Below are 10,000 nucleotides of genomic sequence, written 5' to 3' on the forward strand. Positions count from 1 at the left end.
AAGAAAGCTAATGGTATGTTAGCATTCACAGCAAAAGGATTTGAGTCTAGGAGCAGGGAGGTTCTACTGCAGTTGTACAGGGTCTTGGTGAGACCACACCTGGAGTATTGCGTACAGTTTTGGTCTCCTAATCTGAGGAAAGACATTATTGCCATAGAGGGAGTACAGAGAAGGTTCACCAGACTGATTCCTGGGATGTCAGGACTGTCTTATGAAGAAAGACTGGATAGACTTGGTTTGTACTCTCTAGAATTTAGGAGATTGAGAGGGGATCTTATAGAAACTTACAAAATTCTTAAGGGGTTGGACAGGCTAGATGCAGGAAGATTGCTCCCGATGTTGGGGAAGTCCAGGACAAGGGGTCCACAGCTTAAGGATAAGGGGGAAATCTTTAAAACCGAGATGAGGAGAACTTTTTGCACACAGAGAGTGGTGAATCTCTGGAACTCTCTCCCACAGAGGGTAGTTGAGGCCACACAGTTCATTGGCTATATTTAAGAGGGAGTTAGATGTGGCCCTTGTAGCTAAAGGGATCAGGGGGTATGGAGAGAAGGCAGGTACGGGATACTGAGTTGGATGATCAGCCATGATCATATTGAATGGCGAATGGTGCAGGCTCGAAGGGCCGAATGGCCTCTACTCCTGCACCTAATTTCTATGTTTCTATGTAACTCCCCCCGATCATCTCGTCCCCCGATCCACCCACCCCCCCCCCCCTCCCTCCCAGAAGTCCAGAACCAGGTTAATTCCCGGGATGACGGGACTGTCATATGCTGAGAGAATGGAGCGGCTGTGGGCTTGTACACTCTGTGGAGTTTAGAAGGATGAGAGGGAATCTCATTGAAACATGTAAGATTATTAAGGGTTTGGACACGCTAGAGGCAGGAAACATGTTCCCGATGTTGGGGGAGTCCAGAACCAGGGGCCACGCACACACACACACACACACACACACACGCACTCGCACACACACTCGCGCACACACACACACCACACACACCACACACACACACACACACACACACACACACACACACACACACACACACACACACACACACACACACACACACACACACACACACACACACACACACACACACACACACACACACACACACACACACCACACACACACACACCACACACACACACACACACACACACACACACTCACACACACACACACACACACACACACACTCTCTCTCTCTCTCTCTCTCTCTCTCTCTCTCTCTCTATCTAAAGGGCCGGCCATTTAGAACGGAGGAAACACATTTTCTCACAGAGAGTGGAGAGTCTGTGGAATTTTCTGCCTCAGAGGCCGGTTCTCTGCAGAGAATTCTTTCAAGAGAGAGGCTCTTAAAGATAGCGAGAGAGAGTCAGGGGATATGGGGAGAAGGCAGGAACGGGGAACTGATTGGGGATGATCAGCCATGATCACATTGAATGGGCGGTGCTGGGTGGAAGGGCCGAATGGCCTCTACTCCTGCACCTGTTGTCTATTGTCTATTCCCCACCCCCACAGGGCCCTGGTTTACCGGAAGAGCTACCTGTTCCGTGACGACTTTGACAATTGCTACATCACCGAACAGTTCATCCAGATCGACGTGATGAGGGCCAGAACTGGGAAAAAAACCGTGTTGCCGCTCAGCTACCAGGAGGCCAGTCGTTACATCCAGCCCTGTGAGTGACAATACACAATAGGTGCAGGAGTAGAGGCCATTGGGCCCTTCGAGCCTGCACCATTAGAAACATAGAATTAGGTGCAGGAGTATTCATTCGGCCCTTCGAGCCTGCACCGCCATTCAATATGATCATGGCTGATCATCCAACTCAGTATCCCATCCCTGCCTTCTCTCCATACCCCCTGATCCCCTTAGCCACAAGGGCCACATCTAACTCCCTCTTAAATATAGCCAATGAACTGGCCTCAACTCGACTACCCTCTGTGGCAGAGAGTTCCAGAGATTCACCACTCTCTGTGTGAAAAAAGTTCTTCTCATCTCGGTTTTTTAAAGGATTTCCCCCTTATCCTTAAGCTGTGACCCCTTGTCCTGGACTTCCCCAACATCGGGAACAATCTTCCTGCATCTAGCCTGTCCAACCCCTTAAGAATTTTGTAAGTTTCTATAAGATCCCCCTCTCAATCTCCTAAATTCTAGAGAGTATAAACCAAGTCTATCCAGTCTTTCTTCATAAGACAGTCCTGACATCCCGGGAATCAATCTGGTGAACCGTCTCTGCACTCCCTCTATGGCAATAATGTCCTTCCTCAGTTTTGATCATGGCTGATCGTCCCCAATCAATAATCACTCCACTAGCCCCCTAGAGCTCTATCTAACTCTCTCTTAAATCCATCCAGTAATTTGGCCTCCACTGCCCTCTGTGGCAGGGAATTCCACAGACTCACAACTCTCTGGGTGAAAAAGTGTTTCCTCATCTCTGTTCTAAATGGCTTACCCCTTATTCTTAAACTGTGTGTGTGTGGCCCCTGGTTCTGGACTCGCCCATCAGGAACATGTTTCCTGCCTCTAGCGTGTCCAAAACCTTCATAATCTTATATGCTTCAATAAGATGCCCCCTCATCCAGTTACAGAGAAAGGTTGAACAAGTTAGGGCTTTATTCTTTGGAGCACAGAAGGTTAAGGGGGGACTTGATAGAGGTCTTTAAAATGATGAGAGGGATAGACAGAGTTGACGTGGATAAGCTTTTCCCATTGAGAGTCGGGAAGATGCAAACAAGAGGACATGACTTCAGAATTAAGGGACAGAAGTTTGAGGGGGAACCTCTTTACTCAGAGAGTGGTAGCTGTGTGGAATGAGCTTCCAGTGAAGGTGGTGGAGGCCGGCAGGTTCGATTTTATCATTTAAAAATAAATTGGATAGGTATATGGATGGGAAAGGAATGGAGGGTTATGGTCTGAGATGGGACTAGGTGAGAGTAAGTGTTCGGCACGGATTAGAAGGGCCGAATGGCCTGTTTCCGTGCTGGAATTGTTATATGGTTATATGGCACTGGGGTCAGGGCCTGTTAAAACAGGCTCCACTAGGCAAGCAGTAGTCGTTAACCATATAACAATTACAGCACGGAAACAGGCCATCTCGGCCCTACAAGTCTGTGCCGAACAACTTTTTTCCCACCTGCCTGCACTCATACCATAACCCTCCATTCCCTTCTCATCCATATGCCTATCCAATTTATTTTTAAATGATACCAACGAACCTGCCTCCACCACTTCCACTGGAAGCTCATTCCACACCGCTACCACTCTCTGAGTAAAGAAGTTCCCCCTCATGTTACCCCTAAACTTCTGTCCCTTAATTCTGAAGTCATGTCCTCTTGTTTGAATCTTCCCTATTCTCAAAGGGAAAAGCTTGTCCACATCAACTCTGTCTATCCCTCTCATCATTTTAAAGACCTCTATCAAAGTCCCCCCTTAACCTTCTGCGCTCCAGAGAATAAAGACCTAACTTGTTCAACCTATCTCTGTAACTTAGTTGTTGAAACCCAGGCAACATTCTAGTAAATCTCCTCTGTACTCTCTCTATTTTGTTGACATCCTTCCTATAATTGGGCGACCAAAATTGTACACCATACTCCAGAATTGGCCTCACCAATGCCTTGTACAATTTTAACATTACATCCCAGCTTCTATACTCAATGCTCTGATTTATAAAGGCCAGCACACCAAAAGCTTTCTTTTACCACCCTATCTATATGAGATTCCACCTTCAAGGAACTATGCACGGTTATTCCCAGATCCCTCTGTTCAACTGTATTCTTCAATTCCCTACCATTTACCATGTACGTCCTATTTTGATTTGTCCTGCCAAGGTGTAGCACCTCACATTTATCAGCATTAAACTCCATCTGCCATCTTTCAGCCCATTTTTCCAAATGGCCTAAATCACCAGACTCCAGATTTGGTCTCACCAATGCCTTGTACAATTTTAACATTACATCCCAACTTCTATACTCAACGCTCAATAGAGTTGTACAGGAAGGTGCACTAGGCCATCAGCCTGACTCTGCCCCCTCCACCAGGCTCGCTCTTCCTCACCGTATCAGAGAAGAAGAGATACCTGATCGGCTTTGTCCGTGTCCTACGCCAAGGAATCTCCATCCTGACCATCATCCTGGTGGACTACAGCGTCTTCTGGATCTTGGACATGGTCAGCTACCACCTACAGGTCGAGATTATCGCTCGCTGTGAGTGCGGGCCGCCGCTGGTTCCCGTCCCCGTCCCCGTCCCCCTCACCACCACCGCCGAACCCGCGCCACCTGCTCCCGCCTCTCCACGCTTCCGTTCGGTTTGGGACACGCAGCCCATCGAGACCGTGGGATGGCGGGACTGTCATACGAGGAAAGATTGAAAAGACTCGGCTTGTATTCACTGGAGTTTAGAAGGATGAGTGGGGGGTTTCTTATAAGAGACATATAAAATTATAAAAGGACTGTCATATGAGGAAAGATTGAAAAGACTCGGCTTGTATTCACTGGAGTTTAGAAGGATGAGCGGGGGGCTTCTTATAAGAGACATATAAAATTATAAAAGGACTGTCATATGAGGAAAGATTGAAAAGACTCGGCTTGTATTCACTGGAGTTTAGAAGGATGAGTGGGGGGATTCTTATAAGAGACATATAAAATTATAAAAGGACTGTCATATGAGGAAAGATTGAAAAGACTAGGCTTGTATTCACTGGAGTTTAGAAGGATGAGTGGGGGGAATCTTATAGAAACATATAAAATTATAAGGATCTCTCGCCCCTCCCCTCCACCCCCTCTCCCTGTCACTCACTGGAGTTTAGAAGGATGAATGGGATTCATCTTGTAGAAACATATAAAATTATAAAAGGACTGGACAAGCTAGATGCAGGAATAATGTTCCCAATGTTGGGCGAGTCCAGAACCAGGGTCCACACACACACACACAGTCTTAGAATAAAGGGGAGGCCATTTAAGACTGAGGTGAGGAGAGACTTTTTCGCCCAGAGAGTTGTGTGAGTCTGTGGAATTCCCTGCCACAGAGGGCAGTGGAGGCCAAGTCACTGGATGGATCTAAGAGAGAGTTAGATAGAGCTCTAGGGGCTAGTGGAGTCATGGGGAGAAGGCAGGCACGGGTTATTGATTGGGGACGATCAGCCATGATCACAATGAATGGCAGTACAGGCTCGAAGGGCCGAATGGCCTCTACTCCTGCACCTGTTGTCTATGTTTCTATGAGTCCAGCGCCGACCAGCGATCACGTATAAAACCACCAGGGGAATAGATCCTCTTGCCCAGATCGACAATAGACAATAGGTGCAGGAGTAGAGGCCATTCGGCCCTTCGAGCCAGCACCAGCACCGCCATTCAATGTGATCATGGCTGATAGAAACATAGAAACATAGAAATTAGGTGCAGGAGTAGGCCATTCGGCCCTTCGAGCCTGCACCGCCATTTAATATGATCATCCAACTCAGTATCCCGTACCTGCCTTCTCTCCATACCCCCTGATCCCCTTAGCCACAAGGGCCACATCTAACTCCCTCTTAAATATAGCCAATGAACTGGCCTCAACTACCCTCTGTGGCAGAGAGTTCCAGAGATTCACCACTCTCTGTGTGAAAAAAGTTCTCCTCATCTCGGTTTTAAAGGATTTCCCCCTTATCCTTAAGCTGTGACCCCTTGTCCTGGACTTCCCCAACATCGGGAACAATCTTCCTGCATCTAGCCTGTCCAACCCCTTAAGAATTTTGTAAGTTTCTATAAGATCCCCTCTCAATCTCCTAAACTCTAGAGAGTATAAACCAAGTCTATCCAGTCTTTCTTCATAAGACAGTCCTGACATCCCAGGAATCAGTCTGGTGAACCGTCTCTGCACTCCCTCTATGGCAATAATGTCCTTCCTCAGATCATTGATCATCCCCAATCAGTGCCCCGTTCCTGCCTTCTCCCCCATAACCCCTGACTCCCGCACTAATCTAGAATCTATCTATCTATCTCTGCCTTAAAAATATCCACTGACTTGGTGTCTGTAACCCCTGTAACCCTGCCCTCTACCTGTCTCTGTAACCCCTCTCTCCCCCCCACTCCCCCCCCTGCAGCTCCAGTGATTCTGGGCATCACGGTGAACGGTTCGGGCTACGCCTCGGACATTTACCGCAACGTGGTGTCAGCCTTCGACTCGGTGCAGAGCGGGAATGTCACGGTCATCTCACGCAAATGTTTCATCCGACCCTCCCCGCCCAACTTCAAGATATACACCCTCATCGGTCAGTGTGGGGAGGGGGAGAGGGGGAAACATAGAAACATAGAAATTAGGTGCAGGAGTAGGCCATTCGGCCCTTCGAGCCTGCCCCGCCAGTTAATATGATCATGGCTGATCATAAGGGGAGAGGGGGAATGGAGAAAGGGGGGGGAAAGGGGGAGAAGGGGGGGAGGGGAGAGGGGAGGGGGAGAAGAGGGGGAGAAGGGGGGAAGGGGAGGAGAACTCTACTCAACAACGTACCTCGGTGACTGCCAATCACCAACCCCCCCCCCCCCCGGACACTTATAATTATTTATTCAAATCGTTTGTTATGTCCCTTTTCAAGGGAGATGCTAAATGCATTTCGTTGTCTCTGTACTGAACACTGACAATGACAATTAAATTGAATCTGAATCTGAATCTGAATCTGAATCTGAAGGGGGGGAAGGGGGGAGAGGGGGAGAAGGGGGAGAAAAAAAGGGGAGAGGAGAGAAGGGGGGAGGGGGGAGGGGGGAGGGGGGGAGGGGGGGAGTAGAGAAGGTGGGGGAGGGGAGAAGGAGTGGGGGGGGAGGGGAGGAAGGGGGAGAAGGAGGGGTGGAGGAGGGGAGAGGAGGGGGGGGAGGGGAGAGGGGGAGGGGGAGGGAGAAGGGGGAGGAGGGGAGAAAAGGGGGAGAGGGAGAAGGGGGGGGGGGGGAGGGGGGGAAGAAGGGAGGGGGGGGGAGGGGGGGAGGAGAGGGGAGAGGAGGGGAGGGGAGGAGAGGAGGGGAGAGGAGAGGAAGGAAGAGGGGAGGGGAGAAGGGGGAGGAAAAGGGGGGGAGGGGAGGGGAGGGTGGGGGAGAGGAGGGGGGTAGGGGGAGGGAGAGAGGAGAAGGGGGGTGGGGGAAGGGGTAGAAGGGGGGAGGGGTCAAGGTGGGGGTTTGGCAGGTGAGGGTGAATGGGAGATAGAAACATAGAAACCTAGAAATTAGGTGCAGGAGTAGGCCATTGGGCCCTTCGAGCCTGCACCGCCATTCAATATGATCATGGCTGATCATCAAACTCAGTATCCCGTACCTGCCTTCTCTCCATACCCCCTGATCCCCTTAGCCACAAGGGCCACATCTAACTCCCTCTTAAATATAGCCAATGAAGTGGCCTCAACTACCCTCTGTGTTGAGAGTTCCAGAGAGATTCACCACTCTCTGCGTGCGATAAGAGATGGGGAGGTGGGGAGAAAGCTGGGAAGAGGGGAGAGGGGGAGAAGGAGGTGTGGGGGCATCAGCAGGATCTCCTGTGTGCGTTCTGTGCTGCATCTCGGTGGAACCAGTCTGTTGCTGAAGGCCGACACAAAGTGCCGGAGTAACTCAGCGGGACGGGCGGCGTCTGTGGAGCGAAGGAATGGGTGACGTTTCCGGGTCGAGACCCTAAAGGGCCTGTGCAAGTCGGCAGAAAAAAAAAATCACGCAAGTGGGACAGGGTCACTAGAGATGACGCCCGTCCCGGCTGTTTGTTGCCATCTTCGGTTTAAAGAGGTGCTCCTCAGTTTGACCAGTGTGTCACAGAGAGGGGGGGGCTCCGCAGTTTGAGGGGCAACCTCCCGACCGAGTCCACCTCCCCTGAGTTGACCGCTGAGCCTGTTCTCTTGCAGGAGTCTTGTATGGATGTATTTTCTTCATCGTCTTGTTTGGGGCCTACATCACACGGCTTCGACGATACGTCTGTTCCGTCTACTACCCATCCAGAGAGCGGGTAAGGGGGACAACTTTTACCATATTCGCTTGCCATTATTATTATTATAGATTATTATAGGCAATAGGTGCAGGAGTAGAGGCCATTTGGCCCTTCGAGCCAGCACCAGCACCGCCATTCAATGTGATCATGGCTGATCATCCCCAATCAGTACCCCGTTCCTGCCTTCTCCCCCATATCCCCTGACTCTCTCTCGCTATCTTTAAGAGCCCCATCTAGCCCTCTCTTGAAAGCATCCAGAGAACCGGCCTCCACCGCCCTCTGAGGCAGAGAATTCCACAGACTCGCCACTCTCTGTGAGAAAAAGTGTTTCCTCGTCTCCGTTTTAAATGGCCGACCCCTTATTCTTAAACTGTGTGTGTGTGTGTGTGTGTGTGTGTGTGTGTGTGTGTGTGTGTGTGTGTGTGTGTGTGTGTGTGTGTGTGTGGCCCCTGGTTCTGGACTCCCCCAACATCGGGAACATGTTTCCTGCCTCTAGCGTGTCCAAACCCTTAACAATCTCATATATGTTTCAATGAGATTCCCTCTCATCCTTCTAAACTCCACAGAGTGTACAAGCCCACAGCCGCTCCATTCTCTCAGCATATGACAGTCCCGCCATCCCGGGAATTAACCTGGTGAACCTACGCTGGGCTCCCTCAATAGCAAGAATGTCCTTCCTCAAATTAGGGGACCAAAACTGCACACAATACTCCAGGTGTGGTCTCACCAGGGCCCTGTACAACTGCAGAAGGACCTCTTTGCTCCTATACTCAACTCCTCTTGTTATGAAGGCCAACAGGCCATTGGCTTTCTTCACTGCCTGCTGTACCTGCAAGGCTTACTTTGATGTCCAGAACCTGTTATGGGCACAGGCCTGCGGACAGGATGGGGAATCATAGGAAACATAGAAATTATGAAGAAAAGGCGGTGCAGGAGTACGTCAGGAGGCCATTCGGGCCCTTCGAGCCTGCACTATCTTTCGATTCAATAGGCCATCAGGCCATGGCTGATCATTGGTGTACTCAGTATTTGATGTCCGAAGCTGGCAGTTGGCCTGCCTTCTGGAGGGAGGGAGGGAGGAGGGAATGGAGGGATCCCCCTGATCCCCTCAGCCACAAGGGCCAGGGATGGAGAACTCCCTCTTAAATGGAGAGAGGATAGCCAATGAACTGGATGGAGAGAGGGAGGGATGGAGGAGGAGGGAGGGACTACCCTCTGTGAGGGATGGAGAGAGTTCCAGGGAGATTCACAGGGACTCTCTGTGTGAAAAAAGTTCTTCTCATCATCTGGGTTGGAGGAGGGAAAGGGATTTCCCCTTATCCTTAAGCTGTGACCCCTTGTCCTGGACTTCCCCAAACATCGGGAGAGGGTTCCTGGGGATGGAGGCCTGTCCACACCCTTAAGGAGATTTTGTAAGTTTCTAGAGATACCCTCTCAATCTTCTAAGGGTCTGAGAGAGTCCAACCAAGTCTATCCAGGTCTTTCTTCAGAAGACAGTCCTGACATCCCAGGAATCAGTCTGGTGAACCTTCTCTGCACTCCCTCTATGGCAATAATGTCCTTCCTCAGATTTGGAGACCAAAACTGTACGCAATACTCCAGGTGTGGTCTCACCAAGACCCTGTACAACTGCAGTAGAACCTCCCTGCTCCTATACTCAAATCCTTTTGCAATGAAAGCTAACATACCATTCGCTTTCTTTACTGCCTGCTGCACATGCATGCCTACCTTCAATGACTGGTGTACCATGACACCCAGGTCTCGTTGCAATCTGCCCCCTGTTCCCAATCGGGCCACCATTTAGATAATAAGTCTTGGGTGAACGGAGGTCTCTGCACTCCCTCTATGGCAATAGATGTCCTTCCAATTAGGGAGGGATGGAGCAGATGGAGGGAGGGATGGACGGAGTCGAGGGGGGAGGGAGGGAGGGATGGAGCGCAAGGGAGTGCCCGGGGAGGGGGGAGAGAGGGAGGGAGGGAGGAGAGGGAGCCGGGGGAGGGATGGGGGGGATGGTGGGGATGGGAGTGGGGTTCACGTTGGAGGGAGGGAGGGAT

General features: G+C 50.6%; 1 protein-coding gene across 1 annotated transcript in view; it reads left to right on the forward strand.

The window, feature by feature from the left end:
• Nucleotides 1-1,528: 1,528 nt before the first annotated feature.
• Nucleotides 1,529-10,000, forward strand: part of LOC129693323 (DC-STAMP domain-containing protein 2-like) — a gene marked incomplete at its 5' end in the record, with an annotated part of 10,407 nt that continues 1,935 nt past the window's right edge. Inside the window, 4 exons of the mRNA XM_055630169.1 lie at nt 1,529-1,686; nt 4,049-4,213; nt 6,094-6,261; nt 7,864-7,964. Coding sequence (XP_055486144.1) covers nt 1,529-1,686; nt 4,049-4,213; nt 6,094-6,261; nt 7,864-7,964 — 592 coding nt within the window. The remainder of the gene's footprint in view (nt 1,687-4,048; nt 4,214-6,093; nt 6,262-7,863; nt 7,965-10,000) is intronic.

This window comes from Leucoraja erinacea, unplaced genomic scaffold (genome assembly GCF_028641065.1).
Source record: "Leucoraja erinacea ecotype New England unplaced genomic scaffold, Leri_hhj_1 Leri_262S, whole genome shotgun sequence".
Taxonomy (NCBI): Eukaryota; Metazoa; Chordata; class Chondrichthyes; order Rajiformes; family Rajidae; genus Leucoraja; species Leucoraja erinaceus.